The sequence below is a fragment of the Pogona vitticeps genome, chromosome 1, assembly GCF_051106095.1.
Source record: "Pogona vitticeps strain Pit_001003342236 chromosome 1, PviZW2.1, whole genome shotgun sequence".
NCBI classification, from domain to species: domain Eukaryota; kingdom Metazoa; phylum Chordata; class Lepidosauria; order Squamata; family Agamidae; genus Pogona; species Pogona vitticeps.
The window spans coordinates 134,424,522-134,449,940 of NC_135783.1; the positions used below are offsets into that span (position 1 = coordinate 134,424,522).

A 25,419-nucleotide genomic window follows, 5' to 3' on the forward strand; every position below is an offset into this window, starting at 1 on the left:
CGAGGCACCACTGTATTAATTTTGAATATGCCAGCCTGTCTGGATGTGCACCTTCTCTCCCTTTCCCCAAAGAACACCCATAGGGCTTGTAGACTTCATCAAGATGAAAGCATAAGACACATCCTGTGATCAGAGAACTCCTTGCTTCTCAGGTATACACATAATGCCTGCACTTCTTTGTTTAAAGAAATAGGGAGTGATATCCAATCCACTGTTTCCTCAACTGTAACTGTCAAGCAACAACTCCAGTGCAGCATGCATCTTTCCTGACTTACATCTAAGAAAAAGGCCTGGCAAAAACCTTCTTGCCATGAATTTCTGGGACTCTAAGTTCTTTGCACTAATGATAAGACACTGGTGCAAGCCTGATAAAGTGTGCCTGGATTCATGAAAGCTAGCAGATTTTATTATTTCTTTAGTGATCTGTAAAGGTATTTCCTACTTTTGCATTTAGAATGGAAAGATTGACCTCTCTCTCTCTCTCTCTCTCTCTCTCTCTCTCTCTCTCTCTCTCTCTCTCTCTCTCTCTCTCTCTGTGTGTGTGTGTGTGTGTGTGTGTGTGTGTGTGTGTGTTGAGAAGGCAAGGGAGTACAGCAGAGAAGAAATCCGAACCACAAAACCAAGAAATGGGGCAGCATCTGAAAGCGTAGGCGCAAATTCAGCAGTGATCAAAAAATGTTCAACATGACTGCTTAGGCATATTAAACTCCTGTAACTGAAGGGTGGAGGAAATTGTAATTTACAAGAATTCAGGAAAGGCTGTCTGTATTTCAAAGAGCCCTCAGCCAGCTTGCTTGAGAGATACAGGGTTCCAATTACCACAGCCTTCCCTTCTATATTTGGGGAGGAGACACATTATGTGGATGATCTTGTGTACATGGTCCCTACTGGACATTTCCCTTGGAATTATGCTACTATTTAACCTGCCCTGGTCTCCCCACAGCCGCCAAGATGAGCAGCAATAGTAGAGAGGTACTGTACAGTACTTGGAAATCCAATATGTCCACATCTACTCTGTCTGAACACTTAAAGAAAGAAGCATCTTAATAAAAACACTAAATAAATAAATAAATCCCAGATTCCTGACAAAACGAGAATTCTCTTGAAATATCAGACAGGCATTTTCACTTCACAGCATGCTGTCACTCCTAAATTATATCATACCTATCAAAATGGCTGTAAAGGTTAAACTAATCCTTTGAAGCTACAAAGACTTTCACATAAAAAGCTACTGCAATCAGACATGAAAACCAACATCAAAGAATCTAAGACAGCACTGCTGAGCAAGTTTTTACAACTACACCTCTCCCAATGCTTTACTGCACACTAATATAACATGTTATGTCCTGCAGCAAAAAGCATCTAAACAGTCTAACTGCATCCCCACACCCTGAACAGTTCCCACTGACTTTAGAACTTATTTTGGATCTTCTATATATTTCTTATGAAATACACCCTCAAGAGAAGTACATTGTGTTGCACTAAAATTCACAGCAAGCACACAGATATTCACAGTGACAAGCACCAGAGGTGCTCATTGCTGGCTATTCTCAACTATTTCATAATGTTCAGTGAATATCCTAGTGAAACACAGTGTTATCTGTACTCTACATAATTCATGCTTTTTTCAACCCAAAACTGATGGGAGAGGGGAAAACTTTCTTGGATCCCATGTGTCACTTTCCAAAAAAGCAACATATATACCCCTTCATCATTGACTTGAATTCATTCCATACCAGAACCAAAGTACTGTACTAAGCACTCTGTACAGTTAAGGTTGGGAGCCCTCCCTGGAATACTGAATATGTTTCATATCCAGTATTTCACACAGCATTCTAATGCAACATACAAAGCAAACCACTCACTTGTGGGAAGCTTCTGCTTAAAGGTTGTAGCTGCATTCTGTTCCAGTGATGTGCATACACTCCTGGCAGGAAGCGGCAGTTGTCAGCAGGCGGGGTAACCCCTTATTCTGCCCTTTTGCTGAGAGGTAGAGCATAAGATCAAAGGGCTATTTTAGCTAATCCTAGTTACGATTAGGTAACTAATATCCTATCTGTTTCTCTCATAACATACTGTACTATGTAATCATGCTAAGTAAATAAAAGGGCTCTCAGAGCGTTGTCAGTAGGCTCCGCTGGCTCAGACATCCGCTGTCGACTCCTTTGTTCTCTTTCTAAGGCAATTAGTCTTCCTTTGTTCCGTGATCACCCACACTCACTACAATGATTTTTTTAAACAGGAAAAAAATCATTCTAAACACAGAACAAAACTAGCACAAAAATGTTTATTTAAACTCAACATGTGAATTGTTATTGCAGTTATCTCAATAATAATTCACAAGCTGAACATCTCTTTTGAAGCAATGGTTAGATCAGAGTTCTAAAAACAATCTCTGCCTTCGCCCCACAAAGTCTTTAGACAACATTTGAATCTGTGCTGCTAGTCCTTAGACAGCAGTGTAATTTGTTTCACCAAAAGGTCCCAATGCCCTTGAAATACAATGCCCTATTACAGTGGACCCTTGACTTACAGACGGCTTGACTTACAGACTTTTTGAGTTACAGACTTCTCTGGCCGCAGCCTAATCCAGGAAGTCACAGCTCGTCCCAACACTCTGTAGAGAAAAGTCAAATTTGGGCCAAGGGCCAATTACAATGGAAGCCAAGTACAGCCGGATTGAACATAGCCAATTAATATGCTTTTAAAAAGCAAAAAAATCCCAACCCAAATGTCTAATATTAAGCTTCAAAATATAAAGCACCCCCAACTGAGAAGCACCAAAGCAGCTTTCTAAAAGCAGAGCATTTTTGAAGAAAGAATCTTTGTAGAATGAAATGTTTACCGGAGTTCACATTTTTAGTCCATCTTCTTATTTTTTCTACACGTTAATATACAAAAACTTTTGTCCTTTTCTTCCCCAATTTAGGATCCTGGAAACTCAAAGCCTAGCCGCTGGACTCTGCCGAAACATTTAAAGCAATTCCGTTTACTGGGTGAGCAATGCCAGTTGCGTTAAGCTTGCCCCAAGTTGAACCGACTCTACAAAAGCATGTTTTTAAGAACTATGTACAACACCCACTCCAGGAAGTATCAGCCAAGACTCTAAACACTGAAAGTCAAGTCCCTCCACTGAAAGATTGTTCAAGCTAATGCAACACCTTTGCAAAGCTCAACTACATCTGCTTGTTTCCAGGGCTCCCCTTTGCCAGTGACTCCGAATCCTGTCTTACAAGCACCCCTGCTCACCAAAGGTGCTGAAAAGCAACATACGTTTCCATTTACTTATATATATATTTCCCCCTGCATGCTTTTGATTCTGCGTCTGTTATGTAGCAACATCTGATCTATTTGACAGGAATAGTTTGTTGAGGTAATAAAGCGTGTAGTCGCACTTGTATGACTCAGACTCATTTGCTCCCAGTCAAATCACTTGGCAGCATGACAGGTGGAGTAATAAGCCTTGCAGAAGAAGCATCAGTAAAAGACGCAGTGACTGCTTTCAGTGAAAGCTGGCTGGCTTGAGAAAAGGAGGACACAAGCTGACCACAAAACATTGCTACATACTAAAGCCTGTTTAAAAATATTCTATCCAAATTATATTGTTTGTCTCAGTCAAATGCTGCCATTCTCTCCAAATTATGACAGTATTCTACCTCTTGTCTAAGAAGTGTTCAGTTGAATCTCCATTACTGTTAACTCACAGGATTAGAAGCAAATCAGTACAATGTTTTTCAAGCCAAACTAGGAATGATCACCACAAATCCATGGGCCATATTTGTAGAGGCAATGGGGAATTCAGAACCAGTGACAGGGGAAGGGGGAGATATGCAGAGAAGTGTGCTCATCCTGCACCCAGAAATTTCCTCCTGAAATTGTTCTCACAGAAGATTTTCTTTCAAGCAGGATCTCTCCAGTTTCCAGAGCTCTTAACAGCAAAGAAGGAGTATTTACAAATGCAACTATTCCCCACCCCAACCTATTCTCCTCTGTATATACTGTTGCAAAGCCCCAATGAACAAAAGACTTTGGAGATTAATACAGAGGTTTGGCTTGGCGCTGCGGGCTAAACCGCAGAAGCCTGTGCTGCAGGGTCACAAGACCAAGCAGTCGTAAGATCGAATCCACGCAATGGAGTGAGCTCCCGTTGCTTTGTCCCAGCTCCCGCCAACCAAGCGGTTCGAAAGCATGCAAATGCCAAGTAGATAAATAGGGACCACCTCGGTGGGAAGGTAACAGCGTTCCGTGTCTAAGTTGCACTGGCCATGTGACCATGGAAGATTGTCTTCGGTCAAAACGCTGGCTCTGTGGCTTGGAAACAGGGATGAGCACCGCCCCCTAGAGTCGAGCATGACTGGACAAAAATTGTCAAGGGGAACCTTTACCTTGGCTTAGTTAATTAAGCTACAACTTCAGAACTAGTTCAGTCTAAAAATTTGTGCAGCATTTCATTTCAGCTTATTTCAAATCAGAGGTTGCGAGTTCAATTCCCTGCTGTGCCTCCATGGAGAAGAGCCAGCCTGGGTGACCTTGGGCAAGCCGCACAGTCCCGGGGGTGCCCCCAGAAGAGGGGAAGGGCAAGCAACTGTTCACTACTCTCTACCTAGGAAACCCTGGAAAGGGTCACCATAAGTCAGAAATGAATTGATGGCACACAATTATTATTATTATTAATTATTATTTCAAATACAACCCATATTCATTCTTTAAGGACTGTTTCGTTAGTAAACAACACCTTTTTAAAAAACTGCAATTGTGGGGGGAGGGAGTAAAATTGGCATATCATTATTTATACAAGCTTCAATTAATGTTTCCCATGAAATCATGCTGGTGCTGTGGGAAGGTCAGAAAAAAACAACAGTTTAACATAGATACAGTATTGAGAACCTGCTCTGCCTTGTCAATTTTTTAAAAATCTGAAACCAGATTGGCAGGACAGCTGAAGGCAACCACAGAAAAAGAATGTGCATGAGTAGAACAGAATGTAAATTACCATGTCAATGTTGTTCATTAAAAGGTATATAATATGAGCATGTTTAAGTAAAAGATTTTCAAATAAACACTGTAAATTAAATCAGCAAATTATGTATATAGCCTTTATGTGAAATGGAGAAAAACTATACTGGATTTTTGGTTTGACCATCTGAATTCCTCCACAGCATATCTTCTAAATATTCACAAACAACAAGAATGACAAACAAGAGGGAGTTTTAAATATTTAGGAGCGCATATTTACAATAATTTCGTGAACAACTGTGTAATGGATTGGATCCTTTCTTAGCTTCATTTAGAAAGAATTAAATGAAATAAATGTGCAAAGCCTTATTCAAAAGATAGCTAAATCAGGATACAACTGAATGAACTTTATAAAAATGGGATAATGGGATCTCTCTTATTCTCAAGAACTATATGTAACTATTGAACAACAGATTTTTTTATTTTTTTATTATTATTATTATTATTATTTTTTTGGTTGGGGAGAACCACAATAACACATTGGTTCAAGCCTTTCTTCATAGAAACCATGGTTTACTTGCCTGCCCAAGAGGAAAAATGATTGATCGTAATTAAATTTGTTTATTTTCCCCAAGGGAACTCTCACTGAGTCAGGTAATATCCATTAATTAACTGGATGAAAATAAAGCTCATTCCTGATGTTTATGGTGCAATAAAAGCAGGGTTGTAACAGATTCTCAATAGGGTTGTATGGATTCTCTTGTTGCAGAGAATCCATACATACCTTCTCAAAAGAGGGGTCTGGAAATACAGTTCAGTGGCTATGCTTTTGTTAATAACAAGAACAAACAAAAACAAGTATAAACATCCCTCGGTCTCTTGCTGCAGTGCCCAGTATTTCATCAACTATTTCCTTTTTTAAAAAGAGAATTTATCCCTTGTTTTTCTTGTTGTTTTTAAACTAGCAAACATCAGAACGGGTAAGTCCCCTGGTAAATGTTCCTCTAGCTAGACCCTGGGAATGGTACATATTCTAACGACCCCTCCCTGAATCTCCCAGCCAGCATGGCATTACATTTCCAAGTGAAATCGAAACAGGGAGGCTTCTCCTCTTTTCAGCAGTCGGGCAGCATCTAATCTGCACCAGACCATTTGCATTATCTGTCCTATATCATCTGTTAAAGGATTGTTCCTTGTTAATAATGCTCTCACACAGCTTTCATGGTCATAAAAATTGCACTTTGCCATATTGAGGACAAATAATATTGAATCCATAATGCAATCTGTCAGTCAACCATAAAACCTGCTTTAATTATAATCAAAGCACATTTACTGAATATTATGAAGCTTTTATTTCTTCTGATGTTTATCCTTTATGCTGATAATATTAGAAAATGCCAAATGTCGAAATTATCTATGCAGAACATATCTGGGCTTGTTTTAGGAGATATTTTCTAACCTTATGTCCAATTTCAGGCTTGGAATATGAGAGGTATAAATAGACAAATCTAAGACAGGAGGAGGTTAGCAATTCTGCAGATTATTTGTGAACCTCAGAATGAAGCCAAACACTACTGCTCATCTCTAGAACCCTGAACAAACTAAGCAAGGAGAGGGCAGAATAATATGACATACTTTTATTAGGCATTTATTGCATATGCATTTACTGGCCAGGAAGAAAGAAACAGGGTAGCTCTCTCTTTCAGTTCTTAAATCCTCTCCTAAAATATTATTCCTTCAGGGATTGAGCTAGGATCTCAATTACATGTGTATGCAGAGAGAGAGTGTGTGTGCGAGACAAATATATAGAAAACTGCCCTATTGGGGGGGGGGGGGGGAGACAGAAGAAAGGAGACAACGGAAAGAATATAAAGCTTGGCTAGAAAGAGAGGAACAAAGGAGGGAGCAGAGGAGATGTACAAAGAACCCTGGGAGATCCCATGGGACCAGCCCTTTCCGAGCCCAAGTGAGGCAGAACAAGGGCAAGAAGGTTTGGGAGCCACAGGTGGGCTGGGTTTGCCACCCGCAGCCATGATCTTAAAGGACAATACACCTGATGGATCGGGCACCATACCGAAGTGGACCCATGGAGTTGCAAGTTCTTCCCCTTTATCGTTCCAGGGGGGATTTACCATGTTTTACTAAGGCTAAGACTTATTACTTGTTGTTGAAACCAGAAACAGAAAGTATGAACATATATGAAACAGACAACTTGTTAAATATAAACCTGTTTTATTGGAAAACTTTGGTGTACTGCTGCCTTCTTTAAAGAAAAACATAACTAAGGAGGTAAGAGACACGAGACAAGATCACAGATGGTGAAACAATGCAAATACCCCCTTTCAAGCATGCCATATAGAACACATAACCCCCAAAGCACAAATGTCATCAACATTCTTATACAGAATATTTGTTCATGATGTATGACATATCCAGCATTTCATGTTGATACTATGGAAGACTCAGAAATGAGCACATATCAAATTCTAAGTTCATCATCAGTCCATCCTGTGTGGTCACACTGCATAAGCATAAAAGCCTCCTAGCTACCTTATGCCTCTCAGGCACTGATAAAGCAGCTACTGTACGTACTGTATTCTCACTCCTTTTTATAACAGAGAGATTTGTAAATAAATGGGTTTTCATTTTTACAGATCCACTCATGCTGGAAACAATCCACAACTACCCTAACAGGTCATCTTCCACTTTCTTACAAGACACCTAATCTCACAATAAGCTCGCAGGGCAGAGTAAATCAAGCCATTCCATTCCATCCCATCCCTGCTTCATTAACCAGCAGTTCTTCCTCCCAGCTACCATGTTCACAGAGCATTCTCAGTCCTTGTCAGAGTGTATGTCCATGTGTTTTACTTCCTCCCTGCTCTCATGAAATCTTTGTATTTCAGTGAATTTCCAGAGTAACCCAAGTCTAATGATAAGCCCCCTTTGGAGCATGCATGATGCCACTCTGGCTGCTTAAGAATAGGTAGCAATAACTGTTGCAAGACATCTGAGTGCCAGTGTACCAGGGCCTTCACAGCACACTCTGCGGGGTGCGGGAGTGAGAAGAGGGAGGCTTGAGTCTACCTTCTTTGATGTCAGCAGATATTCCTGGCTGCAAATGGAGGTAGACTGTTTGCTGGAAGCATCACTCCTGTGACAGCCAATCAAAACAACTAGCTGGTTGAGTGGGAGGCAGGGCTTGAATGAAATACTGTACCTGGAAAGAGTCTGGTCCATCTATTATTTATATAAATAGACCTATCCCGGCACTAGTCCTTAGAGGTCTTTTTAAACTCTCTAATTACTTCCAGAGCAGGAACAAAGAACAGGAAAAAATGGAAAGTTCCCTCAAAGGAAGGATGTGAAAAGTGGAACCTGCCAAGGATTGTAACAGTTCAGCATCTCTATTCAACTTTCCAGCTACATCAGGAAGGCTTTCTTTTTCACAAAAGAGTTCCTTAGGAGTTTACAACCTTTCCTATAATATTAGCTTGGCAGAAAAGAGAAAACTATAACTAGAGTATCTCAAGAATAAAAGATAAACTGCAGGTAAGGGAACATAAATTAATTTTAACTCTTTATTAGGGATCAACCTTGTATAGGTATCATGCAGAAGTTACTTTACATGACTGCACATGCTCGCTCCTATCATACACTAATCCTTCCATGCATAGGCAGCTCATAACACACTTGGTGCCATTTCCTTCATATCAGCAAACCTCTTTTCAGGATGCTTGCTCTAGCAAGAAGATACTGATGATGCTCAGACTACTACAGTGGTTTCCAACCTTGGGGAATCCAAGTGTTCTTGGACTGCAATTCCCAGAAGTCTTTGCCACCAGCTGTGCTGGTCAGAATATCCGGGAGTTGCAGTCCAAGAACACCTGGCTTACCCAAGGCTGGGAACCACTAGTATATTTGAACTTTTTAGGTGATAATGACACTTCTAGGTAACAAACCTCAGAGCCTCAAGCCTAAATTTTCAGAAGTCATAAAAACCAACCAGTAAACCCTACATCAACACTGCAATACCTAAGTTGTATCCTAGGAATTAGGAAACCCACTCCTCTCCAGAAGCCATGCAATGCTCTTTCTGCAAATTCTGGCAAGGCCTTACCCCCCCCCAAAAAAAAAAAAAAAAAAAAAAAGACTAGCCAGTTTCTATGGTCTAATTGTTACCTAACAGAAATGCAAAAGGTTTCACAAGTGCAGCCCTGAATCAAGTTACCAGAATCAAGTTACCAATCATGCAAAGCTGTGGGGTATTTTATGGCATTAGCACACAGTTTTGGCCTCCTTATTCCAGATACCAGGATAATTCACAAAAACATTTTAAAAAAACATTAGAAATTACAGCTAGTCTTTGTACAGCAAAAGTGTACCCTAAGAAGAATATTCAGCTAATGTGGTGATGAAATGTGCAATTCAATATCCATACTCTTTATATTTTGTTTTAGCTGCTAAAATAATCCCTTTCAGGGTTGACTTTATTCAGGCAATCTGTCATAAACAAGCATTTTTTTATACTTAAATATCAAATTTATCTAAAAATAAATAGGTATTTGTACTTTAAGCATTTCCAATAGAGATCAACCTTACTTAGCTACCGTTAAGTAGTCTATACTGGATACCACAAGACATAAACAGCTGAATCATTTGGATATATACAGCTGTTAAGGGCACTGAAAAGGGTGCACTTCATGGTACATTAAGCAGTAGACACACTCTAGAACCGGGGGCCCCAACCCCTGGTCCACGGACTGGTCCCGGTCTGTAGCCTTGGCAGGACCAGGCCGTGGAGACAGATCTCCTGCCCCCAAGCATGCAGACGTGCGCTCTCTCTCTCTCTCTCTCTCTCTCTCTCTCACACACACACACACACACACACACACACACGGACGGACGGACGGACTCCCCCGCATGCATGCACACACGCCCCCCACATGCCCAGACGTACTTCCGCACACGCATGGCCAGACGCACACCCCCGCCCCCGCACACACATTAAATCGGTCCTAAAAAGATTGGGGACTACTGCTCTAGAGGCTCCTTTCTTATTCTAGAACACACATGCCCAAGCGCAAGCCCATCTGAAATCATCACATGCCAGCAGTACAGACTAAAAGCTTCTCACATGTCTTTTTTTTTAAAAAAAATATGCCCCTCTCTGGAGGCTAAAAAGGCAAAGAAAGTCCCTCCTCTGACGCATATTCTTCCCTTGGCCCTTGTGAAGGGTGGGTGTGTGCAAACTTGAAAAAAAAGGTCTTCTCTACCAGGGGGAAGTGGTTAAAACCCCAGTCACTTACATGAGAGAATGAGAATCATCTGCATGCTATATATTTAACATGGCTTGTCGTTTAGCTCTTCAGTTGTGCTAAGTTGTACTAAGTACAACTTTTCACATCAGATCCTATACAGTGGTGCCTCGCATAGCGAGGTTAATTGGTTCCAAAAAAAACATCGTTATGGGAAAACATCGTTAAGTGAAACGTGTTTTCCCATAGAGATGCATTGAAAACCGGATAATCCGTTCCAATAGGAATGGATTATCCGGTTTTCTCCCCCACTATCGGGCGCAGCCCTTTGGGAGAAGCCTCGGGGGAGGGGGGGAAGACGGCATCGGCTCCTGCCTTCTCCCCCACCACCTGGCTTCTCCCAAAGGGCTGCCCCGACTGTGCTTGCAGCAGCGGAAGAGGTGCCCGGTGGAGGAGAAGGCAGGAGCCGATCTGTCATTTCTCCTCCACCGGGCACCTGCTGCTGCAAGCACAGTCGGGGCAGTCCTTTGGGAGAAGCCGGGCTGCTCCGAAGAAAGGCAGAAGCCCATCCGATCTCCCCTCGCAACCATCAGGAGCAGCGGGAGAAGCTGCCCGGTGTGGAGGGGGGGAGATCGGATGGGCTTCTGCCTTTCTTCGGAGCAGCCCGGCTCCTCCCAAAGGGCTGCCCCGAAGTTGCTTGCAGCAGCGGAAGAGGTGCCCGGTGGAGGAGAAGGCAGGAGCCGATCTGTCATTTCTCCTCCACCGGGCACCTGCTGCTGCAAGCACAGTCGGGGCAGTCCTTTGGGAGAAGCCGGGCTGCTCCGAAGAAAGGCAGAAGCCCATCCGATCTCCCCTCGCAACCATCGGGAGCAGCGGGAGAAGCTGCCCGGTGTGGAGGGGGGGGAGATTGGATGGGCTTCTGCCTTTCTTCGGAGCAGCCCGGCTTCTCCCAAAGGACTGCCCCGACTGTGCTTGCAGCAGCAGAAGAGGTGCCCGGTGGAGGAGAAATGACAGATCGGCTCCTGCCTTCTCCTCCACAGGGCACCTCTTCCGCTGCTGCAAGCACAGTCGGCCATGCCTCCCACCCTTCTCAAGCCGCAGGAGGTGGGTGGTGGGTGGGAGGCATAGCCGGACTCCTCGCCAGGCACCGCGGCTCCGATCCGATCTGAGCCGCGGTGCCTGCCAAGGAGTCCGGCTATGCTTCCCACCCCCACCCCCACCTCCTTCGGCTTGAGAAGGGGGAGGCATGGCCGGACTCCTCGCCAGGCACCGCGGCTCCGATCCGATCTGAGCCACGGTGCCTGCCAAGGAGTCCGGCTATGCTTCCCACCCCCACCCCCACCTCCTTCGGCTTGAGAGGGGTGGGAGGCATGGCTGGACTCCTCGCCAGGCACCGCGGCTCCGATCCGATCTGAGCCGCGGTGCCTGCCAAGGAGTCCGGCCATGCCTCCCCCTTCTCAAGCCGAAGGAGGTGGGGGTGGGGGTGGGAAGCATAGCCGGACTCCTTGGCAGGCACCGTGGCTCCGATCGGATCGGAGCCGCGGTGCCTGGCGAGGAGTCCGGCCATGCCTCCCCCTTCTCAAGCCGAAGGAGGTGCGGGTGGGGGTGGGAAGCATAGCCGGACTCCTTGGCAGGCACCGCGGCTCCGATCGGATCGGAGCCGCGGTGCCTGGCGAGGAGTCCGGCCATGCCTCCCCCTTCTCAAGCCGAAGGAGGTGCGGGTGGGGGTGGGAAGCATAGCCGGACTCCTTGGCAGGCACCGCGGCTCCGATCGGATCGGAGCCGCGGTGCCTGGCGAGGAGTCCGGCCATGCCTCCCCCTTCTCAAGCCGAAGGAGGTGGGGGTGGGGGTGGGAAGCATAGCCGGACTCCTTGGCAGGCACCGTGGCTCCGATCGGATCGGAGCCGCGGTGCCTGGCGAGGAGTCCGGCCATGCCTCCCCCTTCTCAAGCCGAAGGAGGTGCGGGTGGGGGTGGGAAGCATAGCCGGACTCCTTGGCAGGCACCGCGGCTCCGATCGGATCGGAGCCGCGGTGCCTGGCGAGGAGTCCGGCCATGCCTCCCCCTTCTCAAGCCGCAGGAGGTGGGGGTGGGTGGGAGGCATGGCCGGTCTCCTTGGCAGGCACCGCGGCTCAGATCGGATCGGAGCCGCGGTGCCTGGCGAGGAGTCCGGCCATGCCTCCCACCCTTCTCAAGCCGAAGGAGGTGTGGGTGGGGGTGGGAAGCATAGCCGGACTCCTTGGCAGGCACCGCGGCTCCGATCGGATCGGAGCCGCGGTGCCTGGCGAGGAGTCCGGCCATGCCTCCCCCTTCTCAAGCCGAAGGAGGTGGGGGTGGGGGTGGGAAGCATAGCCGGACTCCTTGGCAGGCACCGCGGCTCCGATCCGATCTGAGCCGCGGTGCCTGGCGAGGAGTCCGGCCATGCCTCCCCCTTCTCAAGCCGCAGGAGGTGGGGGTGGGTGGGAGGCATGGCCGGTCTCCTTGGCAGGCACCGCGGCTCAGATCGGATCGGAGCCGCGGTGCCTGGCGAGGAGTCCGGCCATGCCTCCCACCCTTCTCAAGCCGAAGGAGGTGTGGGTGGGGGTGGGAAGCATAGCCGGACTCCTTGGCAGGCACCGCGGCTCCGATCGGATCTGAGCCGCGGTGCCTGGCGAGGAGTCCGGCCATGCCTCCCCCTTCTCAAGCCGAAGGAGGTGGGGGTGGGGGTGGGAAGCATAGCCGGACTCCTTGGCAGGCACCGCGGCTCCGATCCGATCTGAGCCGCGGTGCCTGGCGAGGAGTCCGGCCATGCCTCCCCCTTCTCAAGCCGCAGGAGGTGGGGGTGGGTGGGAGGCATGGCCGGTCTCCTTGGCAGGCACCGCGGCTCAGATCGGATCGGAGCCGCGGTGCCTGGCGAGGAGTCCGGCCATGCCTCCCACCCTCCTCAGGCCGTGGGGGGAGGGTGGTGGGATCCATCCGGATCCCCCCACCCTCTCCCCGCGGCTTGGATCCCACCCGCGGCAGGCTACCCCATGCATGGTCGGACTCCTGAAAGTCCGACCATGGCCGGGGAAGCCAGCCGCGGGGAAGGGGAATCCCAGCGGTGGCCTCGGAAGGACCCTTCGGAAGGGTCCTTCCGAGGCCACCGCAGGCATTTTCCCCCAGCTGAGCTGCGGGAGCACTCCTTCGGAGGCTCCCGCCGCTCAGCTGGGGGAAAATGGTGCCTATGGGGAAAACATCGCAAAGCGATTTTTCCCCATAGGCAACATCGTTATACGATCGCAAAAGCGATGGCAAAAATGCCATCGCTATGCGAATTCATCGTTAAACGGGGCACTCGTTATACGAGGCACCACTGTATATAAGAGGCAAGGAACTGGCACCCATTAAGCATACCTCCTAGGGAGTCTGTTTAAGGAGTTCTCCACACCAGCTGCCACCTCATATACAGGAAGCATTCATGCACAAAAATTCACAAGAGAATATGCCATTTTCTCCATGCCATTCCTGAAACGGTTTGAAGTAGCTGAGTGAAACTGTACAATTCTAAACTCTAAGCCACTGAACTGTGTATCATCACTCCCTCATCATCCCTTCCACCTCAAAGAAGCCCTCATGAGTTTACTTGCTTCTCTTTGGTGAACAGATTTATTCACCCCTAAGCATGACATGTCTGCATCTTCTATCATAGAAGAGCAGAAATGAGTGTTTGGCCCGCAGAAATAACTGAGAGCACTCTCTTGCAATGAATTAAGGCTGCCTATGTCTTCCACTAACCTCAGAACTGTTTCTACTGAGAATTATACCAGACAATACAGATAAGACAAAGAACTACTTAGTTATATATAGTCACTGCAGCCAGAATTCTTTAGATCTAGAATTGAAAGAAACTGGTGATACCAAAACAAGAGGAACTTATTGAGAAGATACAGGAAGCGGCAGAAATGGATATTTTATCAGAAGTGTTGAAAACTGTCCAATGCAAAAGGCAAATGAATGATGGGATTTATTATATAAAAGGCCTGAGTCACCAGATAGTGCTTGAATAATATAGATTTAAACTAGGAGGTAAATGTAAGTTAAAACCTGGAGGGCAATCAAATTGTAGAAAAGCGGAAAGTTGATTTGATATTGCAACATGAATAGATTGGATGTCAGTACATTTTGTGTTTCTCCTCCCCCTCCTTCCCCCCATATCCCCCTTTACCTTCTGCACCCCTTACCTTATCCCAAGTTATTAATTTAAAAAAAAAGGTGCCTATTTCCATTATCAGAAGTGGATGGACAGCTTGGTGGTTTAGGTATTTGGCTGCGGAGCCAGAGACTGACAGTTTGATTCCACACTGTGCCTTCTGAGAACAGAGCCAACCTGTGTGGCCTTGGGGGCAAGCTGCACAGTTGCAGGGCACCCCAAGAAGAAGGGGACAGTAAACCACTTCTGAATATTCTCTGCCTGGAAAACTCTGAAAAGAGTAGCTACAGAATCGACTTGATGGACCATGATTATTATTTATTATTTTTATTACCAAATACCTAAGAAGCATATACCACATATGTGTCACAAGAAGGGAAGGAAAGAGACCAACAGGCAGAGTACATTCCCCAAATGAAGAGAATGAATATATGAAACCAACCTAAATCAAAGCATACAAGCACTGTTTATACAAGGAGACAGTGTCATACATCTACTTAGTTTTTAATTCCTTAAAAATAATCAAGGGATTGGATCACTATTTCTTTATACAATTACTAGCCAATAACTATGGATTAAGATGTATTACAAATATGCAAATCAGACAATTTATAGTGAAGTAACAGAAACATTTTAACTGCTAACTATTGAGAATTATAGCCTCACTCTGCACCAGGATTTTGCCTCTAAACAGTAGGTATGACAAGTTGTTTTTTTTTAGGAAGACAAGAACAGCAGTGTTTTTCCAGAAAAACAAAGTCTCTTCCAAAGAACCTAGACACTGGAAACTATTCTAATAACACTAACAAAACCATTTATTATCCTCCATGAAAAAGAGGTAGAACGTGCCAGGAAAAGACGCACTTGCCTTCATTATCATACACAGGTTTATATTTTAAAGTTCCATTCATTTGCAGCTTATATCACTCTCCCCCCCCCTTAGATGATGTATGAACGTCTCAGTACTCACTTGTGCATATTTTCCACTCCTATAATGATCATGATATAGTAGGAAATTCCACTTTGTATAACAAAATGTAAGGCATACCTAAAGGGCGGAAAATATTACAGTCCTTTGTTAGCCCAAGTATCATCATTTTCAGAAAACAGCAGAGAAGAATATTTATTTTGCTTTGCACTCACTAATACCAAGCAAAATTATCTATACCAATTAATCCTCTGTTAAGGCTGTGTAAAAGCAACAACTTTTCAGACGTGTGCCAAAAGCGTGTTGTGAAAAACCATGTGTACAAGGAGAGTCAGTTCCCCCACAACCCTATCCTTTGTGTGACTGGGCACACACATAACCATGCAACCAGGCATGTGAAGGAGAGGCTGAAGGGGGGGAGGGGACTCCACTTGTACAACTACCCATCTGCTCAGTGTTTCACCAAAAGGATTCTTGCTTGGAGGTTATTGTACAACTGCCATTACTCATGATATCTACATTAACTGTATACATCTTGATTCCACAACTTTTGTAGAACTTCCCACTGTACCTGGGAAAATTTGTGGAAACTCTTGAAACTCATCCAATGGTGTGCAATAAAAGTATCCATCTTTTAATTCAGCTTGTTCCAAGCAAGTGTCCTGTACCAACATCTACAGCAGTTCTGAAAAGTGTTATCTTTTTTTTTTTTTTACTTGCAAGGGTGAGTGCACACTCCCAGATTTGGGTCTCTTTTTAAAAGATGGAATGTAAATGGAATTTTATCTCAGCCATGAAATTGTCCAGACTACAACTTATACGTGATCCATTATGTTGGTTCTGACAGTACATGTGGCCTGTATGGAAGCAGAGATTGTGGCTATATTTAGGAATCAGGACAAAGGAGTGACAAGTCTTCCTCTTTTGTAGACAAAGTTCCCCCATTCCTCTGCATTTATCAAACTACAGGTGCAGAATCAGGGCCAAAACTATGGTTCCCATTAAATGGGAGGTTTTCCCCATTTCTCTCCTTAATAATCACTATTTAGAAACAGCCTAGGTTGATTTGAATAAGGTTAGTCACACATCCTGTGCCACAAATGGCTTGCTTTGTGCAACCTGCGCTTTATTTCATGTTTGAGTGCCTGAAACCGAGGGCTCGCAATGTGTTTGTTTTCATGCAATGTACAAGAAATTGCATTTCACTGTGTTTCACTTAGAGAGAGAGAGAGAGAGAGAGAGAGAGAGAGAGAGAACTTCCCAAACCAGAGTTATATAAGAGCATTCTTTATGTAGTGTGTTCCTATGGCTATGAAATCCTATGCCTTTCCCTTTGGAGCCACTGATCCATCTAGGAGGCACTAATTCAAATTTGTCATCAGTCCCTAACAACCTGTGGTAGGCTGATGGTGTGTCAGATAAATTTTGTCCAACAAGTCATACCAAGGCAACATGTATTGATATTTTATAATGCCTTTATGCCATTTTATATAAAAGTTGGTATTATTTAGAACTTTTACCTTGCAGCGCAATGCAAGGTTAAAAAAAATACAAAATACAAGGATATAATGGTACCTTATCAACGTTTATATTCCAGCACATATTTTCATGGATTAATCCACCTCATCAGACACTCTAATACACTTCTCCCTTGAATTGCATGGGTTTGAGCAGCACAGTTTTGGTCACAAACATTTTTTTCAATCAATCACTCAATCAATCAATCCCATGCTGCAATTTATCTTCAAGAAGTGACCTGAGAAATGTGGGTCTCAGACTTTCCAAAGCCCCTGTTGTTGGCAGGGTGTGGTCCCCACTCCAATGACAGTGACCTGGCCAGCCCCCTCTCCTAGCATGCCAGCTCCACACGGTAGCTGCGGAGTGTGCTGGGACATGCTGCACAGTCCATACAGTAAACTCATCTGTTCTGTATCTCTGTGCGCGCGCAAATCAACTGTTTATACTTTGTAGTTATGTTTTGGGGGGCATAAGACATAGACATAAATTTTGAACTACATGGGGTCCAGCGCCCATAATCTCACTGCTGTTGAAGAGAGAGGTGTGTGTCTAACTAAATGGATTAATCCACAAAAGTTAAGACTTTATGGTGTAGCCACATTCTTGTCTTTTGTCTTCTATATTGGCTTGGTCAGGTCTTCCTAAGCATGGTGAACTGAGAACCTCCACTACTCATACAATATAAGGAATATACTGACATTCTGATAGTTGAATCACTGGTCAAGAGCTGACTTTAGAAAGAATATCTGTGCATTAATTACTGAAGAGAAAAACTGAGTTACTTACCATCCAAAACAAAAAAGTGCAAGATAAAGGCCCAAAAGAGTGGCAACAAGATGCCTTATAAATGGGCTAGTTTTGCTTGAATGAAGGTAAGTTCGAAACCAAACAGCAGCAAGCAAGGCAAATAGTTGGCACACGACAAAGTTGACCTGCAGAGAAAAGAAAGCTATCATTTATACCATCATCAGCTACAACTGTAGATTTGTCTCTGTTTTCATGGCAATGAGGAAACCAAGTCTTCAACGACCCGGAAGTGGTCCGCAGCCTATAGGGTTACTGGACTAATATACCAAAGTTGTGGCAGATAGAGATCACAGTAGACAATATTGTATACAGTGGACCCTCTACTTACGGAATTAATCCGTATTGGAATGGTGACTGCAGGTCGAAAAGTCTGTAGGTCGAGTCTCCATTGATTTACAATGCATTGAAAACCAATTAATCCGTAACCGGCCGTTTTTGTTCCGTTTTTGTTCCATTTTGGCTTTTTCCTAGTCTGTAAGTCGATTCTCTGGCTGCAAGTCGAACCTAAATTTTGCGGCCAGAGAAGTCTGTAACTCGAAACGTCTGTAAGTCAAGCCGTCTGTAAGTCGAGGGTCCACTGTAATCCAATTACATTACAGCTGAAATCTTGTTGGGCACATTATTCCGTGTAAGGCTGATGATGTCATCAGCCATAGTGATTTTCAGAATTCAAGCAGTTTCAGTTTTTCCCCTAAAGGTCCCAAGTCAGAAACAGGCAACCCACTCCTTCCCAAAGTATTGTAAGTGCAAGTCCAGTTTCAGAGTCCTGTACACTCCTGGTCTGTACCGTTCCTCTTCTAGAGACAGGAAGGATTAAGAAAAAAAGCATGTAAGATCTGGATGAAATTTCTTATCCTTCAAGCTGGGATTCGAGCCTACTTTGTTGCAGCAGAAACAGTACAAATTCTAATTTGAAAACAACTCTCTCAATTTGGATGTCCTGTCAGTATGTATCATGAAAGACAGCTTTCAAGCTTTTTCAATAATATCAGAGGGATATTACAAGAACAGCTTTAAAGCTCTGTCTGAAAACCAGTGTCCATGGGCATGTTAACCACTTTCTAGAATCTGCTATACTGTATTATAATAGATGATCTGACATTGTTCCTCTATAAAGAATGTCTGAATACAGTTGACAGTATGTGATTTTCCTGAGCTTCTGCTGAGCAGAAAGAATGAGAAACAGAGATAATACTTTGAAACATTTTGCCCTAACAGAAGGGTGCAAAAATACCAAACCATGCTGCAAAGGAGGGGCCTCTACTCCCACAGACATGTACCACCAGTTTTTGTACTTGTGTACAGTTTTTCTGCACTATCCATGAAAGGTCTGTGCTAAGTCTGAAGAAGTGGAATTTTTCCCACAAAAGCTTGCAATTTGTTTGATTTTTAGTGGCCCAATAAAAGGTATCACCCCTTCCTACATTTGCACTAAAGAAAAAGTTATTCCAGCATAATAATGTGAGGTCATGCCACTTGTGGAAGAGTTGTCATTGCATAAGCAGTAGCTTTCATGAAGAAACCCTGGCTTCTGTTTATACAATGGCAATACTGGAACACACTGTGCAATCTGTATCACTACTGGCGGAACTTTCCAATAAGAGGCAACACGAAAATATATTGGCCCTGATATAAGTTACTGAGAAGGAGGTGGCCCTTTATCAACCCCAAATGCAAAAACTGTATGGTTAGTGATGCAAAAGTAACTTGCAAGATCTAGTTTCATTTCCCCGTATAAGGACAGAAAAACTCTTCTGGTGGAATTAACATCACCATTCCTCCTTCTAACAGTTATGCAAGTATTCCTGTGCTTATGTATTGGGGCCTTTGTCTTGGGAGGTGATGAAAACCAACTGGTGGGGAGGATTTTTACCCATTCATTCATTCATTCATTCATTCATTCATTCATTCATTCATTCATTCATTCAAAAATATTTGTATTCTGCTTTTCAAGGAATTTCAGAAAGTAAAACTTTAAAACAGTGAAATTTAATATATAGTTCATTTGAAAAAAAAGTACAACAAATACACAACATAAAAGATGAAACAATTAAATGTAGCTTGGAATAACCAGAGTTTTTATTTTAGAACAGTAAAGGGAGTCATGCCACACAGGAAGAGGACATCACAGCTGTCAAAAGTTGGTTTCAATGCTTTCCTATGGGGAAGATAAAAATTCACCAAAAATTAACGAAAAGTCAGATCAAAGCCAAATTAAGTTTGCATGCGTTTTAGAAGGTGCACTAATGATTCCAAGCAGTTAAAACATTTTTAAACATTTTAAGACACTTTTAAAATTGAAAAAACGGACATCCTTAAGCGATACAGGGGACCTAAAAATGCATTCGCTATGCGAAGCATGGTCCCGAAATCGCTAAGCGAAAATCGCCCATAGGAAACATCGTTAAATGATGCATAGAATTCTTTTTAAAAAACCATCGTTAAGCGAAAACATCGCTAAACGAGGCAATCGTTAAGCGAGGCACCACTGTAAATATTATCCAAAGAAGAACTAGACTTGACATACTAAAGCTCCAGGAACACACTTTTAATATTTAGGGTTCCTCAAAATCCTAGAAAGGGTCCTCTTGGAAAACAGAAGATGATAACTCCAGGTAACATTTTAAACTCTATGTTCATTGGAATGGATCATGTGTTCAGGTCACAATTTGAAGAAGTCTTTAGAGACCTAATTTCCACTCTGGAAATAATTTTTAAGGAAACAAAGGCAATGTTCATGTTTCATCTCCTACTTTTATCAGTCACACTAGTTTATCACAGAACAGACATTTGAAAGTTATCTACAAATAATATATGACATATTATTTCTATAATAATATAATAATAGACTTGAGGAGCACCATATTAAAAAGCCTGAAAACAAGTTCATTATGTGATGTTTCAGGATAGAAATGTATATACTCAAATGTATATTTCCTTTAAAAAGAACTTTTAAGGTTTTGTGTATATTGTATGTAAGAGGTATTCCGTTAGACATGAGATAGATGCTTTGTTCATAAACTCTCCCACAGTTTTTCTTCTGTGCTCTAAAACAGGCCAAGAAGTAAAATGTCAAAGTAGAAAGGGCAACAGAGGAAGAAATTAGCATGCGGAAGGAAGAACTGAGTACCTCCTCCTTCCCACCAATTCAGCCCTACAAATAAATAACTGCATCCCTCTTTCATGCCACTAAGACTGATTTTAGGAACCTGTGTATATAAGAATACCATACAGTTTCTCAGAACTCAAGGAGATCTACAAAGATCTATTTTCTCTCAGATTTCTGCTCAGAAGAAAACAATATTAGATACTATGGGATTTGCTTTTAGATTTCTCTCATTATCAACTCCAGACACCGGAAAAGTTACCTTCGAGATCATAACCTCCAAAAACTTACAGTCAGCATAGTCCAAAAAATTACATTTTCCAATGTTCAATCAACAACCATGCCATGCTGGAAAATAAATAATGTCTTTGTTTAATGTAAATGTGTGTGTCTTCTGCCTATAATAATGCAGCACTGATTTCAGAATACTTAAGGAAATTGATAGAAAAAGCCAACTGATCAAGAGATTTTGTATTCAAGGAGAATGCAAAAGACTAATACATGCTGTTCCGTAGTCCAAGGGCTATCTGTTGTGGAATCACACATCTCAACAATGAGTCTTTCTCATGCCTGCACAATGGCAAAAGGAGAAGGAGAAGGGCAAAATAGAGGAACCTGGGAATTACACGCCAGTCAGCCTGAAATGAATCCCAGGTAAAATTCTGGAACAGATCATAAAGCGGTCATTGAGCAAGCACCTAGAAAACAATACATTAATAACTAGAAGCCAACACAGATTTGTCAACAACAAATCCTGCCAAACTAATTTGATCTTGTTGTTTGACCAGGTCACCTCTCTGATAGACAGAGGGAATGCTGTAGACATAGCATATCTTGGCCTTTTTCCTGAAGAGGAGCTGAAGCAAGAGGTGAGCTGTGTTTGGGAGGACATTTCATTTGGTGAGGTATTTTCCTCTAGGCTGACCTTTGTTCTCCCTGACCGCATGGTCTGAGGGGGCAGGGTTTTGGCTTTAAATGTGGGCTGGCAGAAGCTCTAAGCCCTTTTCCTGAAGAGGAGCTAAGAATTCTCTGATTCTATTTTTGACTCTAATCTTGTAAATAGGAAAGCCAAATAGCATTGCATACACCTGGGGTGCAGGAAAGTTTTTGGGGTAGGATCCGACTTCCTCTCTTTTTTACTTCACTGACCAATCGGTCTAGATGGAGAGTGCAGGATCTGTTGCATTTGTAACACCTGCGGCATGTCTGTTTTCTTGCCAATGAGGTGCCTGGGTAGAAATGCTCTAAGTGTCAGCTGGTGGTCCTCTTGGAAGACAAGGTCTGGCAGCTGGAGGCCTGGAGAAGAAATTTAACAAACTCAGTGCTATCCTAGCCTACACAGAGAATCATTAAGGTCAGGATCTGATGAACTGTTAATCTCTGAGGAGAGCACGCAATATCTGAGATTCTCCTTGACCCTTTAACAGCTTCTTTAAAGACCAACCATTTTCAAAAAGGTCTGTAAGGGATCTGTGAGGGTCTTCCTGCTCACAAGAGTGGGCTCTCCACCACCCCAAGGATCACGCTGAGTCTCCCAACCCGCACTTCACCTGTGGACTAGGGCAATGGCAGTGGAGACATGGCCAACACCCTTGAGGCCACAGAAGTAGCCATGGCTGGCTGGGGATTTAAGGAGGGAAGTAGCACAGGGAATGAGGATTGTCTAGCCAACGCCACAGACTGGGAAGTGTGCAAAGCCCAGGATAACCAGCATCCTGCTCCTCCCTATTCCACCTTGCTACCTGAGAGAACCCAGCCAGGTCCAGCTAGTTTTCAGTCACACCTCTCGAAAGGACTACCATAACCTATGGAGCAGCAGCTACCAGTGGAGACTGGAGAGATGTAGCGGGGGAAGGTTCCTTTGCCACCCACTTCCAAGGACAGCGGACTGCCAGCATACAACACCCTTGCTATAGCACTCTGTGCCTGGCACACCTTCACAGTGTCCTAGAACTGGTAGAGGAGGTGGGGCTCCACTCCTCCCAGTTAAGAAACACTCTATAAGAGCTCAGACTGTGGGAGCGACATGAACTCCCTGGCATCCTAAAGGTTTATGGTTTGGCCCAGTTGGCCCTTGAAAACTTCCAGTGCTCCAATAAAGAGCCTGTTCCCGCAGCTACTTGTTGTGCTGTTATGGAGGGGTTCACAGTCTGTTTCAGCATGTATAGCTAAAACAAAATAAAAGCCAAAGCACAATGGCAGCTTTCAGATCAATTGGGGGGGGGAGCCTTTATGGGTCCACTTCCTCAAATAACATTTAGGCCCCAATTTTGTACATAGAGTATATCAGGTTTTGGGGTGCATGTGACCAAATGAAGAGGGATACAGACACGTCATGACGTTTCAAACTGGCAAGAGCATAGGTAATGAATTTTCAAAGTGCTAATTATATAATAATCATCCTGGCAATAGACAGAGCAGGATGATTGTCTACACAGGATGGTGCATGATAACCAATGTTTCCTCTAAACTAAGCATGAGTGTGCAGCATTGCATCAATCCCGCACAGCCAGATCAATGTTGCTCCCCATTTACTTCCAGTTGCCCCTGAAAACCTGTGCACAGAAGCAGAACCCCGCGCAGTCCTAGGAAAAAAAATTAATCAAATCATTTATTACACAGTCACAAGTTAAACAATACAATAATAAGAACAAGATTAAGATAATTATTAAAACATTTCCATATTTAGAAAAAGTAGTCAATTGGATTAAAGGGCCTTATTATGAGATCTTACAACAGAAAACAGGAACTTGGCTACAGACTCTGTAACCGTTTGGTTTACACCTACCAACAGATACTCGAAATACCATGTGAATGACCTTACAGAGCATTTTCTCATAATAGGACAGAGAAGTCTGTTATGATCATCTCTGCGGAGGCTACTACATTACACAGGACATGGGACAAAGACTCAACTACTGTACTCCATCTCCGCAGGCACACAGCTGATCCTCACACGGATGCTGCAATATCCTTCCAATATTGCAGAAGGGAGACAGTTGAATCTGGCCCTGGAGTTTTTTTTTAAATGCAGCAAAATGTGGACATACTCAAATTCATATCCATAATGTTTGTGGAAGCAAGAATCTAGGCTACTGTAAATATTGAACCTGTCTCTTCTCTGACACTTTCAACATTCGATATAAATATAGCTTTACAGTTTTGCAAATTACTTGCAAAAGCAATTCTATCCAAAAAGGTGAGAAGCTATTCTAGCAGCTTCTGAAAACAAGTATTCTTCAGATGAAATTTCTAATTAATCACATCCCAGTAAGCCCAGCTACCTTACTTACCCCTGCACACACCTCTGAAACAGCAAAATTCAAATTCAACACTTATTAAGAAGACACAAAAAGTCTGTACAAGCTAAATGAGAACAGTTCCTTGTTATTTTTATACCAATACACAAGAAACCTGGATAGTCACAAATAAAAAATAAAAGAAACAGCAAAGTTACCTAATTTCAATGAAGAATTTGCACATATATGTGTGAAAGTATAATACTTTTCCATTTTCACCCTAAACCAGGGGTGTCCAACCTTTCACCTTCCCTGGGCCACATTAGAAGATGAAAATTTGGTTTGGGCCGCACATAAATTTGGTTTGGGCCGCATGGGGGGGGCAGCCCTAGCCGTCCTCCACAGCCCCACTCCAAGCGCACTTACTGGCAGCTGCGATCTCAGACAGCAGAGGCTGCCAGCTTCGACTCCGGCAGCTTTATGGGGCCGGGAGGGGGTCCACCTATTGACGGGGACGGCACAATGCAGTCACGCAGCCCCCTTTCCCCTCCCCTCCCACTCCTCCTTTCCTTCCCTCTCTCCCCCTCTACTGTTGTGACATGCCCCGGCCACATTCTGGCCGCAAGCGCCGGCAGTGTAACTTGAAACTTTGGAATTTCTTTAAACAAAAAAAATTGCACTGGGCCGCATTACGCGCTGACCTGGGCCACATGTGGCCCTCGGGCCGCAGGTTGGACAAGCCTGCCCTAAACTGTGTAATTTTGGCTCTTCTCCCTGCAGCTTACCTATTAATTAAAATAAAATGCACATAACAAGTACAGTACTTTTCTACCAGATACAAATATAAAGGCAAATATATATTAATTCAAAATTTGACCCTATTCTGTTAAGAGTTCCACCCAGACAAATACTCATACACAATTTCCACTGCACTAAGCACAAATGGACGCAACAGCACTTTTAATAAAGGAGGATTCCTTCATTATATTTAAATCAGGAACAGGAAGCCGATAAAACTATGATCCAGAACTAACTATTCATACCAGAATGTTATAAATACCAGTCTGATCACAGTGCAGTTGATGACAACCTCATGCATGGAATTAGTTTTCCTAGATGGACCTGATCAAATATTTGAATCAGAGATCCTTCTCCATGTCCTCTGCTTCCAGAGCTGAGAAGGATGATGATTAAAGGAAGGGCCTCTTCAACTGTGGAACATCACGTAACAAATACCCTTCCTAGGAAAGTTCACCTGACTCCTGATTTAATGTCCTTTTCACATCAGATGAAGACTTTATGGTACCATCTAAGTGATAGTGCTAGCTATCACACTTTGCCCAGGTTTTAAAACTTTAGTGTATATCTCCATACAACAGAACTACAGTAAAGGTCATATTAACAGCAAGTGAGATAAAACTGAACACTTGAGAATTCT

General features: G+C 43.7%; 1 protein-coding gene across 4 annotated transcripts in view; it reads right to left on the reverse strand.

The window, feature by feature from the left end:
* Positions 1 to 25,419, reverse strand: part of MBOAT2 (membrane bound glycerophospholipid O-acyltransferase 2) — a 99,179-nt gene that overhangs the window by 52,532 nt on the left and 21,228 nt on the right. For 2 of the 4 annotated variants that reach the window (XM_073001339.2, XM_073001346.2), the window contains exons 2-3: positions 17,616 to 17,761; positions 15,354 to 15,431 (exon numbers count right to left, since the gene is read on the reverse strand). The exons of 1 other annotated variant lie outside the window; for it this stretch is intronic. In XM_073001339.2, the coding sequence (XP_072857440.2) occupies positions 15,354 to 15,431; positions 17,616 to 17,761 (224 nt within the window). Of the gene's footprint in view, positions 1 to 15,353; positions 15,433 to 17,615; positions 17,762 to 25,419 lie in introns of those variants that run through there. One more of the 4 variants, XM_020796622.3, reaches the window with a different exon arrangement.